The sequence below is a fragment of the Toxorhynchites rutilus genome, chromosome 3 (assembly GCF_029784135.1).
Source record: "Toxorhynchites rutilus septentrionalis strain SRP chromosome 3, ASM2978413v1, whole genome shotgun sequence".
Lineage (NCBI taxonomy): Eukaryota > Metazoa > Arthropoda > Insecta > Diptera > Culicidae > Toxorhynchites > Toxorhynchites rutilus.
In genome coordinates, this window is record NC_073746.1 from 46,508,404 (window position 1) to 46,531,596 (window position 23,193).

Genomic DNA, 23,193 nt, shown 5'->3' on the forward strand with positions numbered 1-23,193 from the left:
TCAATCATCCAGGGTGTTGATACACTGAAATATACAATACACTCATTTTTTTCTCTTTTTACAATTACCTAGAAATTATTGCAAGTTGAAAAACTTTTGAGAAAATAATAAAACAAAATGATATTTCATTTACCCATATTTGGCATCCCTGCTTTCGTCATTGGTTTTATTTACATTATCTGTTTCTTTCACAAACGAGTGTTGTTGAGTTTAGAAACTATCTGTTCAACATCGGTGTTCAGGATACCAGAACACCATTGAAAAAATATGTTTTCTTGAACCATGCAAGTGGTCTAAAATAATATACTAGCTGACCCGGCAAACTTCGTCCCGCTCAACATTTGTTTTTTGTTATCAATCCCTTCAAACATTCACGTTTTCTTACTATGAGCAAGTTCATGGGTCCAATCGCAGAACTGTTCATTGATTGATCTTCTAGTCGACCCCGTTGAATTTACCTTTTACTATAAATTTCCTAGTATTTCTAACAAAACTCATCATTATAATATCATATTATTTTCAGACACAATTCTTACTCAAAATTTTTCAACCACTTGCAAATAACATGTTTCTCCGTTACATGAAATAAATGTTTTCTACAGAAAATATGATAGAATAAAGACAGCCCTAAATCGGACAATTCCTTTCTCGAGTTCTGCTCTTATCAACACAGAAGATCTCGAGTTCTGCTCTTATCAACATAGAAGAAGATATAGGAGTGCGTTTCATCACTTTAAAATCCATTTCCAGTTTAGAACAAAGATCAAATTCGCTAGCGCGAACATGAAATGGACTAACAGCACTTGTCACTATGTAATTGTAGAACATATGGGAATTTAATTTTCCGAATTTTCCCTTTTTCCTTCAGAGTTTTCCGAAAAGTTTCAATTGTCTTGTTTGGTTGGAATATTTTTGGTTGAAATATGTGTAATATTTTTATGGGACCCCCTCTACATTACAGAGGAGGGACGGATGTCATACCATCATAGAAACATTTCTCATACCCAAAAACCCTCACGTCCCAAAGTGTGCTTTATTAGTTCTCGAGTTATGCAGAAGTTTGTGTGCCCCCTGTAATATGTGTTTCATTTGTATGGCAGCCCCCCCTTAGAGAGGGGGAGGAGTGTTTAACCACCATAGCAACATTTATTGTACCCTAGAGCCTCCTTATGCCAGATTTGGTTTCATTTGCTTGATTAATTCTCGAGTAATACAGAAATTTGTGTTTCATTTCTAGGGCAGTCCCCCTACCCCTTAGATGGAGGGGTGGATAGTCTAACCACCATAGAAACATTTATTGCATCCTAAAACTTTCACATGCCAAATTTGGCTTCATTTGCTTGTTTAATTTCCGAGTAATGCAGAAATTTGTGTTTCATTCATTTGAACATACCTGGCCTAAGCGTCATATTGAAGCTGTTACAAAAGTCATATATCAACAATGAAATTGTCGTCGTACTGTTCCCCCCAGGCAGTTCCGTGAGAGTTGAAGTCTCCCAAGATCAATCGTGGCTCAGGAAGGAGTGAGCACATGTCATCAAGTTGTTTGCGGCTAACCGCAGCTCTCGGAGGCCACTAAAAAGGTTAAAGCTTTTAAGTTTACATCATCTCACATCGAAAGACGTCTGAATTTTGCGAAAGCTCACATGAATCAACAGTGGGACATGGTATGTCATGACAAAGAACATTTTCAAAACAATTTATGTTGCTATACTGCCGTTCTACGCATAGTTGTCCCATGTTACTTTTTGACGATTTTCACTTTTTTTCATAAAACGTTGATTTTATGCATAATCTTACGGAAAACACAAAAAAAAACATATAGTTTGTTCCCAGCTTTTAAAAACAAAACATCAAGTTCAATTGTCCCATGTTGATATTCTATTCATAACTGTCCTACCATGTATTTTTTGTAGATCCATATCGAATCAATCAGCAAGAATTGCATGTCACACATTCAGCAGGGCTAATGCGCTCATTTTTGGTTTGAAAGAACGAACTTATTCTCAAACAAATAAGAAAAACTTTGACAGAACATTTGTACACCTTGTTAGCGAATGCCTAATAACAATGAGATTTATATTCTGCGATGGTGTTGCAGATCACTCATTTCTTCATAAAACGATGTTTCTATGCATAATCTTTCGGAAAAACACAAAAAAAAATATTGTTTGTTCCCAGTATATCAAAAAACAACATCAAGTTCAATTGTCCCATGTTGATATTCTAGGCATAACAGTCCCACCATGAATTTTTGAACCCGTAATCAAGCTCATTTCATTAAACAATAGTATAGTGATTCTAAAAAACCCGGTGTATTGCTAAATTGAAATGCTTAAAGCTTTTGGTAGTCAAATATGCCGGAAAACTGTGATTGCGTTTTTCTCAGTTGTTGGTTTTGGAACATGGGACAACTATGCGTAGAACGGCAGTATATACCTTAACGAAAAGTTCTTCAATTATTTTATTACTTTTGACGTTGCTACGTTATCTTCAGTAACGAAAAAGGTTCAATTTGGATGGTCCTGACGGGTTGGATGGTTTCAACGGGTAATGGCGTGACTTACGGAAGAAGGAACAGTATTTATCCACCACGAATTTTGGTGGAGGCTCGTGCATGGTTTGGGTGGGATTCTGTGCAACTGGAAAGCTCAAGATAGCTTTCACATCATTCAAGGATTACATACATGATCTGAAATCCTCTCTCCTACCGTTTTTGCGTGGATATCTTCACAAAAAAATAAATTTCAAGCAAAACAATGCTACCATTCATACCAGCAAGGAAACAATGCATTAAGGGCCAGAAACTTATTTTTTTTGGACTGACTGGCTCGCTCTGCAGATTTGAACCCTCTTCAAAATCTTAGGGGGATCCTTGTACGCAGAATCTATACTGAGGGGAAGCGGTACACCACGACTGAAGAGCTCAAGGTCGCAATTTCCGACAAATGTAAGAATATCGAGAAATCCGTTCAGAAAAATTTGGTAAATAGTACACGAATTTTTCAGGCTAATAGTCGAAATGGCAAGGTTGCCAATTATTGACATGTAAATCAGGCAACATTTTTGAATTTTTCATTGATAATACTTATGAATTTTGAAATGGTCTTGAAGAAACTGGACAGCTGAAATTATCATATTTAAACAAACAACTCTTTTGAATGAAATTGAATTTGAATTAATCTCCGCCAGTCTCTACCAGTGATGAATCAAGTGTTTCACTTCAATTACGTGATATTCGAAATGAAACATCTTACGAAACTTTCATGTATTTCTAGAGCTTTCATCATAAATCCATCTGTGTTTCACTACACTCACCACCAACAAGACTGAAAATCATCATTATCTATCACAGCCCTCGTGGCAGCAAAAACAAATATCATCAGACTAGGCATAGACAGGTATCACTCTCACTTTCGTGCAGCCGACGTCACGCTTCTCTCAGTTCTGTTTCATTAAGCTGAATGGGAGGAATTCTCGATGCGCCGTGTTTACGCGCTCCACGTTTCAACCTATATATCCGTTGTTGTTAAACAAAACCCGACCACTTCCACGCGCCCGTCGCTTGTGCATTTGTAGTACACAATGCAACAAAATAACGATCGATTGCGGCCACCACAGAAGGCATCTCCAATATGCAAATAATAGCGAACATCCGCTACGACGCTGCCTATTTTCGTTTTCATTCTGCGCCTACGGTAGATGATTTAACAGCAACAGAACAATTGGTCATAGGTAAACAATTCCGGCACGGCATGGATTGCATAACACTTACGTGCCACCATGCTGGGAGCTCTGGGGAGTCTAAGATTCGCATGAGGGGTCTTCGAATTACTTCCACAAGTGCAAGTGATGCTCTAGCCCGCGAGAAAGGGGCAAATTCTTGCACGCGCGAATTTCGTTGCAGTTCAATGCGTTTCTGTGCCACCGGGACAGTACAGATGAAATTCGATAGTTTCAGTTGGTTGTTCAAATTGTCAGGTTCGATAATTGCATACAACTAACAATGTTGTTAATTATGTTAAGTCATTGAATTCCAACGTCTCAGATCATATTTTGTCTCACTAATGTATATTGTCCTCCATTCTAATTTCAGATTGCTTCGAAAGGATAGCACTGGGTGCCATGCTGCCATTCGAGAAAACATTTCGGAACTCGGACACAAACTCTTTAAAAATATGTGAAACTCTCTGTCTGAATGATAAAGAATGCCAAACATTCGCTTTTGGGTAAGTCTTGGAACTCAAATTTTAGGAATAACTGTAGTTAAATTCACCATGTGTTTCCATTTTAGAATTTCCGGTCGAGGAAATGGAACCTGTCAGCTGTCAGCAAATGTGATCGATGCAACTAACTCTCGCCCGTTAGGCACTATCTTCGATCCCGATTTCGATCTCTATTCCCGAAAATATAACTGTTTTTTAGACACAGTTGGTCCATCTAATCCACCCCCTCGGCCTGGAGGTAAAAAGTACAAGTTAATATTGAATCTGTAATGTTACATCGTAATTCATTTTTAGGACTTGGAAGTTTTCCGGCTAGTGAGCTGCCCCCAGGAGGCACACAACGACCCACGGCACAGTTTCCCCCTTCTGGTCCAATAGATCGACCTGGTCCGCCAGTCTTTACAGCTGGTGGCACAACGACTGTTGGCGAGTCACAATCGAGCAGTAATGGAGGTTTCACTGACCCAACCAGACCCACCAGCGAATATCCCAGCACATTTTCCACCAGCGTCGGTTCTACTTTTGGACAGCCAACTGCCGAAGTAGTCCCGGAAACGACTGCACCTGGTGAAGAATATTACACGACAAAGGAGCAACCCTCATCCACACTACCCGGAAATCACTATACTCCTCCTACGAACACCGCTTACGGTCCGTCAATTCCTACAGGTGGCAATAGATATCCTCCCAAACAACCAGGTCCTCCGACGATGCCCGGTGAATCTCCTACAAAGTATCCACTAGATTTCAGGCCCCAATACCCGCCAGCATCGGGTCCATCCCGTCCTGGTAATTATCCGTACCAATTCCCAATGCTCTACGAAAAAAATTATCCTATGCCCAACAATAACGACCGACTTCCAGAGATATACGCCCAAAACGTTCCAACCTTCGATGGTAACTACCTGCGACCGGAATATGCTGGCTATTTTGGCCGGCCGTCTGCCCCATCAGCCCCAACTGGCAGCACTAAACCGGTAGACAATAACGTCTCAGGATACGGAGGAACTGGGCCTCAAAGACCAACAGACAACAGACCCATTGATTACGGAGGGACACTTCGACCGTCCGGCTCTGGGTCGGCTCCTGGTTCACCATCGTACGGTGTTACGAGACCCCCACCTTCTCCCATTGGACCAAGCGGTAATGATGGATATAGAGTGACAGAAGATAAGCATGACCTATACCCGGCGAAGCTTAGACGTAAGTACCGTTATACAATAATGATAATTAAAAGTTTACACACTTTACGGTAAAAGTGAATTTGAATGAATGAAAAATGGAATTACGGAATGTAAACACATTCTATATTTACTGTTCTGATCGACCGATGGAAAATGTCATCACCGCCTGACACAGGCATAACACATTGCATTCGATCCGCGATGCCACATGAGCTTTGTTTCCGATTGCATAGTTCTCACTTTCAATGTCGAACTGTTTTTATATATGTCGATTACCACTGAAGTGGAGAATTAGGGTTATGGCCACCGTTTAGAGCATATCCGCTGCGTTCAGCATTAATTGCAATCATCACACAATTGCTCGCTTCAACTGTTTTTATGCTATATTCATTAATAGGTGATGTAAGCAAGTTGTCAGTGTTGGTGCTCCCGTGGCGTATACTTAGTAATATTCACTAGACAGGAACATCATTTAGAAAATATGTAAACATGGTTAAATAAAGTATAAGAATAGTATGGTTCCTTGCTGTGATGGCTGAGCGCAGACAGACGACCGCAAAGCATTATAAGCATTTGCATAAAAGTGACTGTCAAAACCAGCGATAAAATGTTTGCGTTAGCAAATTCGAAATTTGAATCAAGTTTCGAAGCACAAAATCCACTTTTTTGGGAGTGTTATATTTTTCCAAAGAAGAATAGCTAATTCGCTTTAATTTGATATATCGATCATCTGAATAGGTCTAGCTCAAAAGTTATGATTTCAAAAAAATGCATTTTGGATGTTCGGAATTTGAGACAAATGTAATCAAACATATTTTTAGTTTTTCACCGAGAATATGAATTTGTAAATTAATTTTATGGTGGCCAAATGAAAGGAAAGGCTCTACTGTATCCAAAAACCACAATAATTTCGCGAAAAAGTACCATTTTAAGTAATGAGACACTGTTTAAGGGCCAACAAAGCTTAAGTGTTCGGAATTTTGGACAAAATGGTAGGTTTTCGGGAGAACTAGATTTAACATGCGTTTTTGCCTTGCCTCAAATTTAAATCATGTGTCCATTTGCCGTTCTTGTCCACCTCCCCCATTTTGGCGATTGAAAACGTATTTTGACTGTTGCTAAATGCCTTGTAATACTTTCATACCATTCCGAAGGTTTCCCGTATTTCTTGTCTGCAACATCAAATTGATTCCAAATAAATTACGTTCGCACTATCAAAACAAATAAAACTATTACTGAACACTCGTATTTAATTATTTGATACGATTTATATATCTTAGATGAGATTATCGTTTTTATCTTGTACTAGCTGACCCGGCAAACTTACTCCCACCCAAAATTTATTTTTCGTTATCACATTCACGTTTTCTTACTAAGCGCACGTTCATGGGTCCAATCGCAGAGCTGTTCATTGATTGATCTTCTAATCTAATATCCTTTAAAATTACCTTTTATTATAAATTTCCTAGTACTTCTACCAAAACTCTTCATTATAACATCAGATTATTTTCAAACACAATTTTCGAAGATTTTTCCAACACTTGCATATAACATGTTTCTCCGTTACATGGAAATGTTTGATACAGAAAATATGATAGAATAAAGGCAGTCCTAAATCGGACAATTCCTTTCTCGAGTTTTGCTATTATCAACACATTCGGTGATCCATTTTTATATAGATAGAAGAAGATATAGGGGTGCGTTTTATTACATTAAAATCCATTTCCACTTTCGAATGAAAATCAATTTCGTTAGCGCAAACATCAAATGGACTAACAACGTATGTCATCATGTAACATATGCGAATTTGATTTTTTCGAATTTTCCCATTCTCCTTCAGGTTGTTTGGTTGAAATATGTGTATTTTTTTCACTGGACTCCCTCTCCATTTAAGAGAAGAGAGCGGTGTCATACCATCATAGAAACATTTCTCGTATCAGAAAAACCCTCACATGCCAAATTTGGCTCCATTTGCTCGATTAATTCTCGAGTTATGTAGAAGTTTGTGTTTCATTTGTATGGCAGCCCCCTTGCCTTTAGAGAGAGGGGAGGATTGTCAAACCACCATATAAACAATTATTGCCCCCTAAATTCTCCATATGCCAAATTCGTTTCCATTGCTTGATTAGTTCATTAGTTATGCAGTTTTTTTTTTCATTTGTATGGTAGCCCTCCACTTAGATAGGAGGGAAGGGGTATGTAACCACCATAGAAACATTTATTGCACCCTAAAACCTCCACATGCCAAATTTGATACCATTTGCTTGATTAGCTTTGGGGTTATACAGAAATTTGGGTTTCATTTGTATGGCAGTCCCCCTCTAGAGAGGGGGAGGAATGTTAATTCACCATAGACACGTTTTGTGCCCCCTAAAACATCCACATGCCAAATTTGGCTCGGTTTGCTTGATTGGTTCTTGAATTATGGAGAAAGGGCCTGGCCGGGTAAGGGAGTAAAAAGTGCCCCCAAACCAAATCACTAGCTGTATGGCAAATATAGTAAAGGATATTAAATAAGAAATTTTGGTGGTTTATTTGAACCCCTATGTGGTTTGACGTAGGATCTATAGTGAAAAACGTACTTTTCGTTAATTTCACGCCATCCTCAAAAGATCCGAGATAAAAATTTGAAAAAAATACTGAATGTGCATCTTACTACGATGTATCAAAAAAAATTATCAAAAAAAAATTTCATCAAAAATTTTAGTACTAAAAAAAATAATGAAATCTTGAAAATTTTTTTTTTGGGATTTAGAGATTCAGTACTACTCTAATTCATATTTTAATGTGTTTCTACGGCTTTTCTAGATATGTGTGATTTTTTTCAGATTTTTTTCAGTGTTGCGCGGTATCAAAAAATTTTTTTTTTATGTTTCCAAAGAGTGGTTAGGTAAGGGAGTAAAAAGTGCCCCCAAACCAAATCACTAGCTGTATGGCAAATATTGTAAAGGATATTAAATAAGAAATTTTGGCGGTTTATTTGAACCCCTATGTGGTTTGACGTAGGATCTATAGTGACAAACGTACTTTTTCGTGCATTTCACGCCATCCTCAATAGATCCGAGATAAAAATTTGAAAAAAATACTGAATGTGCATCTTACCACGGTGTATCAAGAAAAATTATCAAAAAAATAATTCATCAAAAATTTTAGTATTAAAAAAAAATTATGAAAATTTGAAAATTTTTTTTTGGGATTTAGAGATTCAATACTACTCTAATTCATATTTAAATGTGCTCTTACGGCTTTTCTAGATTGATAAATATCGTCAAGCTGTTTTTTTTTAAATATCTAATAATAAAAATAAAATAATAAAAAAGAAAAATACACAGTACAAAAAAATGTTATAGATTTTCTGGCATTTCGAAATTTTGAAAAAAAATATAACTTTGAGACCACAAATTCGATTTGTTTTTTTATTTTAATCTTTCAATTGAAAACCACGAATACAATAAAATAATCGATTTCAAAAAAATAAAAATAATAATGCAGACGATGAAGAAAATTATTTTGTGTCACACAATGCTCTTAAAAATTCAGGAAAAATTACGCCACATGTAGAAAAAAGACACATACGAACGCATTTAAATAAAAATTTGAGCAGGAGTGGGTCTCAAAGTTATATTTTTTTTTTCAAAATTTCGAAATGCCAGAAAATCTATAACATTTTTTTGTACTGTGTATTTTTTTTCATTTTATTTTTAGTATTAGATATTTGAAAAAAAAAACAGTTTGAAGATATTTATAAATCTAGAAAAGCCGTAAGAGTACATTTGAATATGAATTAGAGTAGTACTGAATCTCTAAATCCAAAAAAAAAATTTTCAAAATTTTAATATTTTTTTAGTACAAAAATTTTTGATGAAATTTTTTTTGATAATTTTTCTTGATACACCATGGTAGGATGTACATTCAGTATTTTTTTCAAATTTTTATCTCAGATCTATTGAGGATGGCGTGAAATAAACGAAAAAGTACGTTTTTCACTATAGATCCTACGTCAAACCACATAGGGGTTCAAATAAACCACCAAAATTTCTTATTTAACATCCTTTACAATATTTGCCATACAGCTAGTGATTTGGTTTGGGGGCACTTTTTACTCCCTTACCTAACCACTCTTTGGAAACATAAAAAAAAAAATTTTTGATACCGCGCAACACTGAAAAAAATCTGAAAAAAATCACACATATCTAGAAAAGCCGTAGAAACACATTAAAATATGAATTAGAGTAGTACTGAATCTCTAAATCCCAAAAAAAAAATTTTCAAGATTTCATTATTTTTTTTAGTACTAAAATTTTTGATGAAATTTTTTTTTGATAATTTTTTTTGATACATCGTAGTAAGATGCACATTCAGTATTTTTTTCAAATTTTTATCTCGGATCTTTTGAGGATGGCGTGAAATTAACGAAAAGTACGTTTTTCACTATAGATCCTACGTCAAACCAGATAGGGGTTCAAATAAACCGCCAAAATTTCTTATTTAATATCCTTTACAATATTTGCCATACGGCTAGTGATTTGGTTTGGGGGCACTTTTTACTTCCTTACCCGGCCAGGCCCTTTATGCCTCATTTGTATGGCAGCCACCTTCTAGAGAAGGGGAGGAGTGTCTATTCACCATAGAATCGTTTCGTGCCCCCTGAAACCTCACATGCCAAATTTGGCTCTATTGGATTGATTAGTTTTCGAGTTAAGCAGAAATTTATGCTCCATTTGTATGGCAGCCCCCCCTTAAAGAGGTTTCACAATCACAATCGCAATCTAACACAATCGCATGAAAAAGGAAGTTACGAATCTGATACGATTTGCAATTAAATCCTCCTCTATTTATTCCAAACTTTGAAAAATCGGCTAAAAAAACGGCTAAAACCGTTCGAACCATCGGTGAACTTTGGAAAATCATATCTGAAAAACGTGGCTACATCGTTGCCTACGCTTGGCCCGGAGATCGGTGCAACCGGCCAAACAGTGAAAAAGTACCTGGCGAACATGGACATACATGTCAGGAAGCGGAAGTCCCGTTCACTGGTCTCGCAGCTGCAGGCAATAACGTAGTGACAGCGGCTGAATAAAATGGTCAAGTCGATTTTCCCGGCGAATCGCGACGTGGCGATGGTGATGGACGACGAGACCTATCTCACCCTGGATGACAACGACTGGTAGGGCACTTCGTATTTTACTTCCCCACAGAGGAAGTGAGCTCCATAGTGAAGTTTATTTTACACACCAAGTTCCCCAAGAAGGTGCTGCTGTGGCTGACAATCAGCGAGAAGGGGATGTCAAAGCCGCTCTTCTTTAGCTCCGGACTGGCCGTGAACGGGGAAATTTATAGTACGAAGTGCTTGCCGGAAATTATGTCGTTCATCAATAAATACCAGAAGGGTGAAGACGTGGTGTTCTGGCCGGATCTGGAGTCGGCCCACTACTCGAAGCGATCGTTAGAGCAGATGAATCGATGTGGTACCCTAGTCGGCGAACCCGCCCAACGTCCTTCAGCTGCGTCCCATCAAGAATTTCTGGGCAAACTTGAAGCGTAAGATCTACTCCAGCATTTTTTTCGCGAAAACTGAGAAGGAATTGATAAATAAAACGAAGAAAGAACTCAAAAACATGCCTACACGCATGTTTTCGTCCGCCTCGGCGAATGTTCCGGTTAACTGCCGGAAGGCCGCTCGCTAGGGCGTAGAATTTTTTTGCAAGTAAGCTAATATAATCACCTTCCATGGGGAATTTATCAAACTCAATCATCTGTCTTAGTCTTTTTAATCACCATCCGAAAAAAGTCCATTTTTTTAATGCAAAAGTTTCACAATTAAAAAAAAGTCACAGAAGGTTGTGTCCGAGACACGACCGCATAGTTGACGTAGGATTACGTTAGGCTATCTGTCGCATGCTGATTTTGGATGTTTGAAAAAATATATTGTTAAACTCTTTGATAATGATCTGATGGCCCTGAAAAGGGCCGTTTGGTTTGGTTGTTGGGTATTTTTTGTTTTTTGGCAGCGGTAGCATTTTCGGAGCCGCTGCTGCCTATTTCTGTTTTTATTTTGGTGGTTTTCGTTGACACCATCACGTCGAGCTAAACGGCGAATAGCGAGTTTGATACACTGGATATTGTCATGTAGAACCTTGCGATACGCTTCGATCCTCCTTTGCCTTCCTTGCCGCATGAGGTCATGTTGGTTGATGTTGATCTGATGTGACCACACTTAAAACACTAAAAACATATATGTTTACCGATCTGAGCGTCGAACAAAATGAGAAATCTAACTGGGCAGTAGTATCAGCAGAAAGAGATAACATGCCTGAAACTTTCTGCTCATGATGTTTGTTCTTGCCAACAGTAGTGGACCGATGCGAAACACAGCTCGATTGTTGAGGTTCAGCCTTGATGTTTACCGCCGCTGCTGCTGCTACTGCCACTTATGTGAGACACAGCTCAATTGTTGGCCGCTCAGATTCAATACTGTACTTTCACGATGCCAAGAAACGTTCTCGCACTTCTGACGGAGAGAGCATGCCTGAAACGATCCGCTCATGATGCTTGCTGCTGCCACTAGTAGTAGATCGAATTCAACAACCGTTGCTACTGTTTGCCGCTGCTTATGCTGCCATAGAAGCTCGATGTGAGACACAGCTCGCATTTTGACCGCACAACTTCTATGCTCGCCTATATTTTAGGCGCTTTCACTGCTGCTGCTCTCCACTTGTTGTTGTCCGTTCCACGTCCGTTGTAAGAATGAATGAGATCCACGAATGCTCCTTCCTTTTATATCATTTGGTATGTGTGAAGTAGGCGCCTCCTACTAGATTGCCATGCAGCTTGCCGGTGAGAGAACGAATCGGGTGCGAAAAAGAAATGACGTCAATTTCGACCAATCAGGACTGGGTATCTCTGTTTGGATAGGGGTTGAATTTTTTCAATTGTTCGATAGTTAGTTATATGATATATACTATTTTATTCCATGTGAAAAATTGTTATGGAGTGCCGTAATCGTTTGATGCAAAAATCTCATCAATCCATCATGAAATGAATGAGTAACAAGCGTTTGAAATTGGACATTTTTCATGATGCGATCGATTTTCATTTTTCAATTTGTACCCCAATATGTTCCCGAAAGACGTAATCCTACGTCAAAAATGTTATTTTTCATTAGATAAGCGATTGAATAACTGTAAAATGTCAAGTGTTATCGAAACATCCTAACTGCAAATTCTTTCACAATTATTACACAGCAAATATATTGATATCAATGCCATTCAATCAATAATTTAATCAATACAAACAAATGGTTACTAAGCCAACGGTAGTCCCACGTCAACCTTCCAGTTGTATCATAGATATAACCCACTAACCCACTCCAAAAAAATGAACTCGGAGACAAAGTGAACTAAAATTTTGTTTAGAATTCCTCCCAAACTGCACACTATTTACTAGTACTAACGCGAGGACCTTTATAGCACACCTGATAACTGTCTAAGTTTGTTGGTTCGAGTTCACAGTGTGCAGGCAATAAACCGTCTATTAATGGTGTAACTACTTTTTTGCGTCAGAAATCATGTTTTCGTTTCACTTTAATGGACGTTAAAATAAGATTGTGAACGCGGATAAGGAGATTCGTATCAGGAAGAAGTAGAAGTGTGGATTGAAGTCAGTTGAATGAAAAGGCAGATTTGTATTTATTAGTCACGTTAATTAGATTAATCATTGACTAGAATAATTCATCAGTCATCCTCGCTCTCAACGCTCGTCAATTCAAATTATGTTGACGGCGAATGCCTAAGTAGTCCTAGGCAAAGCGAAACTACTGAGAGGAGAGTTAATCTTCATTTTTCATCTTCGAAGATTTCGGGCCCTGCTCTCGTCGTATTTATTAGTACTTAGTTGAGTTTTCTTGTGCTAAACAACACGCGATGGATATATCTGAGTGGCAAGCTCTAAAATACGCGTGACCACAGTGCAAGTCGGCAGAAATTTCTTTGACATAAAATCCCCCGACCAGAACAGGATTAGCGAGAGATATTGTACTACAGATTCACTTCGGTTCCAAAGTTTCCTTAGAATTGAACTCTCGTGCTCTATGCCTAAATTTATTCAGTAATATAGTTTTATAAAGTTCATCAAATTTGGAACATATACACTGAAATTAGCCTTATCGATCGGTGTTACAGTGAGTCTAACACGAATAGTTTGAAATTAAATTAGAGTCTTAATCAATTTATTATTCTAATAGATAACAAGTAATTATTTGGTACATTCCTACGTATAACAAAGGAAAAGGTAGTGAGAAATTCGTTAATCTGAAATTCTTTGATGTGAGATTTTAATTTATTTATTCGAAGATTTGTTTATTCTGGGCTGAGCAATGAGAGAATTGTAAAACATAAGTGATTTTTTTTCAACTAGCAATAGTCGCACCTCGGTAGAACCTCATTGGTTACGATATGGCCAATGCGCAAAGCTATAAATTGAATTGAAAATCATCAATCTAAATTCTAATCTATAAAATTGATCATAGGAAATTTTAACGTACAACACAAAAAAAAATCATTAACAATTTCAGAAACGACTCTTCATTGCATAAGAAATGAAATTATTCACGTTTAAGTTTTCTAAGTACAGGGCGGACTCGATTATATAAAGTTTCTGGTTTCTTTTCGATGTATATAATCTTGAATTTTTGGTTTTTTGAATATAAAAGAAGAACTTGATTTTTGATTTATCCACTCAGAAAACACCTTTCTCACATGAAAAAAAAAATATTCAGATTCTCTCAGGAGGTGATAGTCAATCATATTTCTAACTTCAACAATGACAGAGTTATAGAACTTTTTTTTTGTTTCGGACTCTGTTGCCTTAAACTGACTCTACATTGAAAAACACGCTACGAAGATGATTCTGTTGCTTTCATTTGAAAGATGAGAAAATTTTGTACAGGATATAGTAGTGGAAAATCTAAAATTGTGGATTTTAATCACATTTTGGAAGTGAAAAACTTAAGAGTTAATAATTTTTAATGTGTTATTATTAATTTTATTTATTTATACTAGATTTTTTTCTATCAACTAAATTAAAGCTCTCTAACCGCTCTTTATTTTTTTCTTTGACACCCAACTTCTATCTTTCTTAATTTGAGTGCAATATCGACATAAACAATTCCCGGTGAAAATTCTAGCAAAATCCTCAAAAATGCCATTTTTTACCCCACTGTACATGTAATAGCCACTTCAATTTCACCTTAACGTTGAAAGGTTACAATTCTTCTTGAAATAAGTCATATTTTAAATATAAAAAAAAATCCAAACTGTTTATAATCGAGTCCAAAGTTGTATATAATGGAATCACATATAATCGAGTCCGATCTGTACACGAAATTATTTGTGAACTGTACGAATAGTTAGAAATTTCACAAAAGAGAAATATTAAGTAAAATCCCGGGATGTATGTGAGGAAGCATGTATTATACAGAATAACAGTATTGGTTTCACCAATTTATTTCAATTTTTATAATTATTTTTTAACATTTTTTTCATCTTCCTTTCCCACTAGAGATGGATCAAAATTAAATGCACAGTAATACTCCTCGTACTCGAGAGTCCTCATACACAAATTTGTACATCGATATATTCAGTGGCTTTCGAATCTGTATAGAACATACAGACAGACAGACAGATATTATTTTTGATAAACTTTCCTCGAGAAAAAATATAGACGAAATTTTCTCCCTAGCTCTTGATAATAATATTGGAAAGCTGGGACAACATTACAACATTAAAACCTAAGTAATTAAGGAAAGTATTTTTTTAGATTAATTTCTTCTACGAATATAACAATTTTATATTCTTCATGAATCAGATTCAGAAGTTGAAAAATTAAATTCTTATTACAGTTACTTCATTTCAAAATGGATATGTTACGCAAAACCGACAAAAAAATCAAAAAAGTTTCAGTAAGGCATGAATATAGATGATTTGAACGAAGTCTATGATTTTTTTTTCGGTTGCCTTCTCAGCTTACCCAGGCATATTTCTCGTCATCGCGTATGGATATATTAGATATATTAGACAGGATTTTACGCGTGATGATTCATGATACAGGCGAACCTTTTTTGTGCGAGCGATGGAGAACGCACAAAAAAACGCATGTAAATCGTACCAGACATCAATCAATAGTTTTAATTTTGTTACTTTGTGACTTTGCAATTTATTGTGTGTACCATGAATTTTCCTCTGGGATGACAGTAAATCTCGACGTCTCATGCAATTCTAAGGCATTTGACTTAATTTTTTTTTTCAAACCTTGAATTTATGTGATTTTGGTGATTTTTCGGTTTTTGAAAAACTCAAACTTCGTCGTCTTTGTGACACTAGTAAATGAAGTCCGATTGAGCTGAATTTTTCTTAGGGTATTTTCTCGTGCAAACCATCATTTTGCAGGAAGTCCCGTATGAAAAATCGTAATGACCATTTCCCTTTGCCACCATTATTAAACCATACGTTCTGTGTCGTAATCCAAAACAACGTTCCAGAGAGTCGATTTTTGATAAAAAAAAATCCGGATGACAGTGGATCTCAACGTCATGCAATTTGAAGGCATTTGGCATCAAAAAAAAATTTTTTTTTTCAAACTCCGATTTCTTGTACTCCCCCTTTGGGTGATTTTGAGCTGAAATTTGACATAGAGGAGGAAGGAAGTTTTGTTCAAAAATTCGAAGGACACTCTTTTCCCATACATTCATTGGCACTGTATTGTGTATACATGGAAAAAAAAACAAATTTTATTGGATATTATTTTTGTGCGGTGAATAATTTGAATACAGGTCGGACTCGATTATATTAGGCTGTCAAAAAAGTCCTACGGTATTTCCGCGAGGTGTCGTTGTAAGCGCGTAGTTCTATTCATTGTATCGTAGTTGTATTCATTGTATCGAGTCATACTATAGCTTGTTGGAAAGGTATTTTTGCGCGCTATAATATAGTCCTTGACAGTGTTTTGTTTGGTTAAGTCGTTCGTGAGTTATAGTGTCGCAAATATGGAGCAAAATAAAGAGAAAATCCGGCATATTTTACAGTACTACTATGACTAAGGCAAAAATGCATCTCAAGCTGCCAATAAAATTTGTGCAGTTTATGGACCCGATACAGTTTCCATTTCCACCGCACAACGATGGTTTCAACGTTTTCGTTCTGGTGTAGAGGTCGTCGAAGATGCGCCACGCTCCTGTCGTCGAAAATTGCGACAAAATCGCTGAATTAGCCGAGAAAGACCGGCATAGTAGCAGCCGTAGCATTGGCCAAGAGCTGGGGATAAGTCATCAAACCGTTATTAACCATTTAAAGAAGCTTGGATTCACAAAGAAGCTCGATGTATGGGTGCCACACACGTTGACGCAAAAAAACATCTTTGACCGTATCGACGCATGTGAATCGCTGCTGAATCGCAACAAAATCGACCCGTTTCTGAAGCGGATGGTGACTGGCGATGAAAAGTGGGTCACTTACGACAACGTGAAGCGCAAACGGTCGTGGTCGAAGCCCGCTGAAGCGGCTCAGACGGTGGCCAAGCCCTCATTAACGGCCAGGAAGGTTCTGCTGTGTGTTTGATGGGATTTTCAAGGAATAATCTATTATGAGCTGCTTCCCTATGGCCAAACGCTCAATTCGGACCTGTACTGCCAACAACTGGACCGCTTGAAGGTAGCACTCATGAAGAAGAGGCCATCTTTGATAAACAGAGGCCGCATTGTCTTCCATCAGGACAACGCCAGGCCAAACACTTCTTTGGTGACGCGCCAGAAGCTCCGGGAGCTCGGCCGTATAGTCCGGACCTTGCACCAAGTGACTACCACCTGTTTTTGTCCATGGCGAACGAGCTAGGTAGTCAGAAGTTAGCCACAAAAGAGGCCTGTGAAAATTGGCTGTCCGAGTTTTTTGCCAATAAGGAAGCGAGCTTCTATAACAGTGGAATTATGAAGTTGGCATCTCATTGGGAACAAGTCATCGAACAAAACGGCGCATATTTGACTTAAAACAGATGATTGTAACTAATTTTATGAATAAATGAAAATTCAAAAAAAATACCGCAGGACTTTTTTGACAGCCTAATATATAATCGCAATTTCACTTTCAACGTTAATTTTCGAATCCAATACATAATCGAATCACAAAAAACCTATTTTTCTATTAATGTTTGACATTCATACATTAATGAAAAAATCGTTTCCTTGAGATTCGATTATGTATAGGATTTGAAAATAATTGTTGAAAAAAAATTGTCGACTATATATAATCGAGTCCGATCTGTAATAACGATCGCCCCTTAACTTACGCCAGTCTTGAAAACTGTTATACTATCAATTATATCCAAATATTCACCGCCCACAGTGGTAAATATTTTGATGAATGAAATCGGATAATTAAACAGCAACGCTGTAAACTTCCAAAACACAAAATTTACATGTGACATTAAATTAACGCCCCCGTTTGTCGCCAAGGTTATCGCATAACTATTACAGAGCGTATGTCGCTTGCTATGCATCCCACCAAAGAGACCAATTATAATGGGTAATGACAATGAAATTGTTTCACTCCCTATCCACATTTATGCTGCCGCAAAATGTGTTAAATGTACACCCAACTACACGTATGGTTTATTACTGCACCTGACTTGGTTGGACTGCCGTCATCACCACTAAGCATTCTAAGGTGCCAAGGTAGCGTTGCAAATGTGAACCGTCAATTGTGTTCTGCACTGACCCGACACGAGCAGCAGAACATAGATGCAAACGCAGCTCACTGGGTAGAACGCTTTAATTCCAACCATCAAACTAAACACCTCAACACCAGCTGACAACGTTCGTACCATGTTGTACTCTGATGCAGGGGACGGTGCGAATGCAATATAATACACACATTCATCAAACCAGAACGTAAATTGTATTTTGACAAGTGTATAAAGTCGACCTTTTGTATATTGGGTAGTTAAAAAAAGAGGAACAACCACAACAAATTGGGTGTATTGTTTTAGTCAGAGTAAGTGGTAACACTTAAGAAAAAATAGATCGATTCGAACCAAAATTTGCACTCAAACCTTTGCTGTCGCTATACAACATCACACGAAGATTGCCAAACATCACATAAACGTCTTGAGTTTATGGTTATGTGCATGAACATAAATAACGGTTTGCAACGTTTTATCCAAGCATTCTGAACGCATCGGCTGTGTTGCAGAGTGCCGGTCATCTCGAAACCGATTTCACGTGCTGGATATCTTTGCTAAGCCTTTGTTACGTGAGCCAATGTGTTAGGGTTTTTGAGGAATTGCCCTCACTGGCGAGTAATGTGTTGAACATCTGATACATAATCTTTCAGCAATAATTCAACTGTGTTTTTTATCCGTAGAAAGACCTGAACGAAGTACCACAAGAAACCCAAAAGAAAATATTAATAATTTGTCGCAGAATTGCAAATCATTACCAGCGCGTCTACACGCCTAGCTAGCGACTGTCGCATCCTGTGCAGATTTCCTCGTTTCTGTAATGACCACAATCATCATAATCATTTTTTGAACATTATATCGCAGAAAAAAGCTAATCTGCTCTTTTCGGTTGGCTTCGCCGTCGTCAACGGTCATTAACCCCTAATCGTGAAAAGCCTAAGAAAACCACAAGTTCAAAGTCTTTTAAATAGACAAAATCCGTCCAGGTGAGGCGACCATTGTCATCACCAGCGGGCATGTCAACTATAATTCATTCATCTGAACATCCATCGGTGGTGATGACGCGTCGTAATGACAGCGAGCGCTTTGGCTAATTTAATTATATCTCGTGATTGGCGCTGTTCATTCAGAAAGTGAACAAACAAAATGGCATGAAAATACCTACCATGGGCTAGACCTTCAGCGGGTCAGGTGTGGCGCACGGTTTGTGGGTACGAGAGATGTCTACACTATACAATTGAGGAGGAAAATAATTAACCTCAGCCAGTTCCGATAGTAATCCATAGCATGCAACATTCTACATTGTGCGATTACCCATTGTGCTCGTCAAATGACGTTCAGATTCAAATTCTTATATATGATTTGTTCCAGCTTGGAATTTCAGATACTCTCGTGAAAAGTATTGATCGTTTTTTGTTACGCTCATACTGGAACAATGCAATTTCTTGTTAGTTTTGTTGTTAGAATAGGTCTTCCTAATTTGGCTGCTATTAGTCGATTGGTTAGCATAGCATTTACTCAGTTGGAGATGCACATATCAAAACCACATTTTTTCATAGATTTACTCATAGAATTGTGGGATGACAGAAACAGTTTATTCCTTGAGCATTTGGCTTCATAGCAATTTTATGTTTGTTGACAATTGACATTCATGCTGCGCAGCCCATATATCAGTGCTGCTAATTCCTGTTGTACCTATATTCATTTCTTTTTAATATGAATATTTATCTTCCTCTATATAGATAATTTGGCTATCGCAAAGCAAAGACACTTTTTTTTATCGAGATTTGAGTCTCAGGTTTAGAAAACATAAACAAGGTTGAGAGAGAGTTACAACATTGTCTTCCACATTATCTAATTGTTTCCAGGATTTAGTGATTGTGTCTGAAAAAATTCCTCTAATCAGGACTTAGTTCTTCATTTCAAAACAAATTATTCCAGACTATAATTTTTCACCGAATTATGTCGATATTCAGAAAATACAACTGTCTAATTAAGTTTCAATATCTAATTTTCCATAAAGGTCGTGGTAATGATTACTATTCCGTAGTAGTCAGTAGACCGTCGGTCAGTCCCTGGATACTTATGGTTAAATTATTGTTTGTTTGTCCTTTTTTCAATTTGACTATTTACTGTGTAAATTCTTCCACTCGGCGATCACTGCAGATTTGAGGTACTCTTTCGTTTCCTAGATAAAAATATGCCTCAAAAATTGCTGCTTGTACTTGTACACCGTATCCAATATGTTATCATACACTTTTTTATCTCGCTGTAATGGTTAAGCAATCTAGCAATACGCTGACACAATGCTTCAACGGATCTGTTCGATTGTTCTCATTCAGCGTCCATTGTTCATCAACGATTTAAAAGTTTCGTACCATGGTTATGGAAAGGTTTTTGGAAGGAGTGTGCCAAAACCTCAAGCATAATTTTGAGGGAGTATTCTAGTGTAGAGGCACGAATTTCGGACATTTTTCCGAGCTTCAAAAAAAAAACAATGAATACGGAACAAAAATATTCATAATCAGAATAGTTACAAGCTGATGAAGTGAGGGAATTAAAACAACTTGTGCTATGGCGTACACGATTCCAGCCTTTCTGGTTATTTGAAACGAAAAAAAACGAACAGATTCTGAATCAGTAAAGATGCCGCTATCGCATGAACCTCGGACTGACCAAAAAAACGTTTTTTTGACAAAACGGCGGCCGTTTGTAGGAAGAAAATGCTGTTTAAAACGTATTATACGTTTCTCGATTTTTCAAAAAATTGTAAAATTGGAAATTGGATTGGATTTGATTTTTTTTATTCATCATGTGATAAAGCACAAATATTGTATTCATATAAATTCGACATAAATCGGTTCAGTAAAACTTGAGATACCCCAGTTTAAAAAACTAGTCTCGAGAAAAGCGCAAGTTCATTGGCTAAATAAAATGGCTATAACTCGGTAAATAATGGCATTTTTGAAAAGTACTTACTAGAGTACATTCTTGAATGCCTAAACTAAAGAAAACTAAATATAAAGATATTTTTGTTTGACTTTTGATGTAGAACTACGTCTTTCATTAGGGGGCCAAATCAGAAAACAGGTCACGTTTTTATGAAATAAAGTTAACGTTAATAACTATTTTTGCCGCGAACGGATTTTGGCGATTTGCATACCAAACGAATCGGAAATTCCCTAAGATATGTTTGATATGCTATACATTACAATCCCATGGTGTATAAATGGTTAAAATTCATGAAAACTATAAGCGTTTCCATTTTCCCATACATTTGTTCTGTCTATTTGTGTGCTTTCCCGAACAGAGCTGTCAATAACGGGCAACTTATCGACGAGCAACGAAGAGTGTGGAAGAGAGTGGATCTCACTGAGGCAAACTTTCATTACTCCGACTCCGACTGAACAACATCGTCGCTGGGCGAGCTGGACGGTGAGGGATCGAATGCCTTTCTCAAGGCAATGGGGGTGGAGGAGTAGTACGAGGAAAAAGTAAAGTTTTCCAAGGGCCTTTTTGAAGGTTAGGGACGAATGAACTGAAGAAATTTAAAGTCTCACATGTCTTAGTTTCGGATTGAGCTGCGGACGCGACCAAATTAGTGGCTCGTTGATGTCTCTAGCATTGCAATCATTGCATCTAAATGACGCCATTACATTAAGGTTCTGAGCTACACAATTGTGTGGGGAATCATCAAGCTGGGCTATCGTCAGTTCACCAAGAAAATAAATGTTCTGGAATTATGTCTGTGATTTGGTTTCGCATGACGGTAGCAAAACTCGCTCCACAAAGGATGACAGCTAAGCTGATCTAGGCCGGAAATATTAACAAAAACGGCTTCTATTGAGAAGAGCGCAAAACGGAGATAAGTATGTGTATATTCCATCGATATATGGATATTTATGTGCGTACGTGCGTGCGTTTTAACGTATTGCGCTGTCGCGGGTGAACATGTCGATCCGAACGCGGCTACAAGGAAGGGAGATAACGGGAGGGAAATATTTGCGCTTGGATGGTAATAATTAATCTCTGCTGAGGCAAATATTCAGCCTTTTTCGAAGCAGTTGACATTGTTTGTTTTCCGTCATCATAAAGGCTTCGTTGGTGCCTTTGACATTGCATCAATGCATTGAACTGACGCTATGGTGAAGCAAGTGTTAAGGTTGTGCACCAGAAAATTATTTGAGGAATACCAAGTTATTCAGTAAGTTAAGTTAAGTTATTAATTTATTTGGGTTCGCGTACCAGTTGCAAAACTAGGATTGCATTCGCACTAATCTTGATCATAATGAAGCAGTGCTACTCTTTTCGAGGTTATTGAGATTAACAGAAAGAGTTTACTTCGTTTATTTAGTCACCATGAAAGTAAATGTCGTTCTGGAATTTTGTATGTGATTTGGTTTCGCTTGCCTGTAGCTAAACTTTCTCCACTAAGGATGATAACTGCGTTTATCTCTAGCATGTATTGTTCTGCGGGGATGAATCATCAAACACAAGAAATTCCACAAGAAAAATAAATTTCAGGGCGACCAAACTGGTAGAATGGTTATTTCTAAAATTTCGTGGCATCATAAAATAACATTCGCAGTTATAAACAAGCGACTTGAATTAAACTACAGCGTAGTTCTAGGTCAACAATGCAGTCGTGTCTTGGACACAACCTCCTATAATTTTTTGATCCCCAAAAGAACGCCACCGTGCGAGTCTCTTCAGTCTATACGGATAATGTTAAAATCGTGAAAATTCAAGTCCTCATCAGGGGTAAGCCATGTTTCACAAAGAGCAAATACGTCAGACTTTTTATTGCTCACTAAAAATTTTAGCGATTCGATTTTGGGTTTAATACTTCTGCAGTTCCATTGAATAACTTTAATTGTATCTATATCGCTCATAGAGCAATTAGGCATCGAGAGAGAAAATGGTTGCAAGGAGGGGCCATTTTTCTGTCAAGAATGCAAACAGTGCAGGAACCAAACTAACGATAATACTTTTGAGGGGCTCGGTAATGCTTAGAGCATCTAGAATGTGACGATACGTCTTTTTTCAAATTTCTAGAC

General features: G+C 37.5%; 1 protein-coding gene and 1 non-coding gene across 4 annotated transcripts in view; one reads left to right on the forward strand and one right to left on the reverse strand.

Annotated features, from left to right (window-relative positions):
* The window catches only part of LOC129780428 (uncharacterized), a 62,965-nt gene that overhangs the window by 17,533 nt on the left and 22,239 nt on the right, over window positions 1–23,193 (forward strand). For 2 of the 3 annotated variants that reach the window (XM_055788697.1, XM_055788695.1), the window contains exons 3-5: window positions 4,097–4,229; window positions 4,295–4,464; window positions 4,521–5,429. In XM_055788697.1, the coding sequence (XP_055644672.1) occupies window positions 4,097–4,229; window positions 4,295–4,464; window positions 4,521–5,429 (1,212 nt within the window). The remainder of the gene's footprint in view (window positions 1–4,096; window positions 4,230–4,294; window positions 4,465–4,520; window positions 5,430–23,193) is intronic. The other variant, XM_055788696.1, reaches the window with a different exon arrangement.
* LOC129780710 (U4 spliceosomal RNA) lies at window positions 13,745–13,882 on the reverse strand. Its single transcript, XR_008744007.1, has one exon. It is a non-coding gene; the product is annotated as a U4 spliceosomal RNA (small nuclear RNA).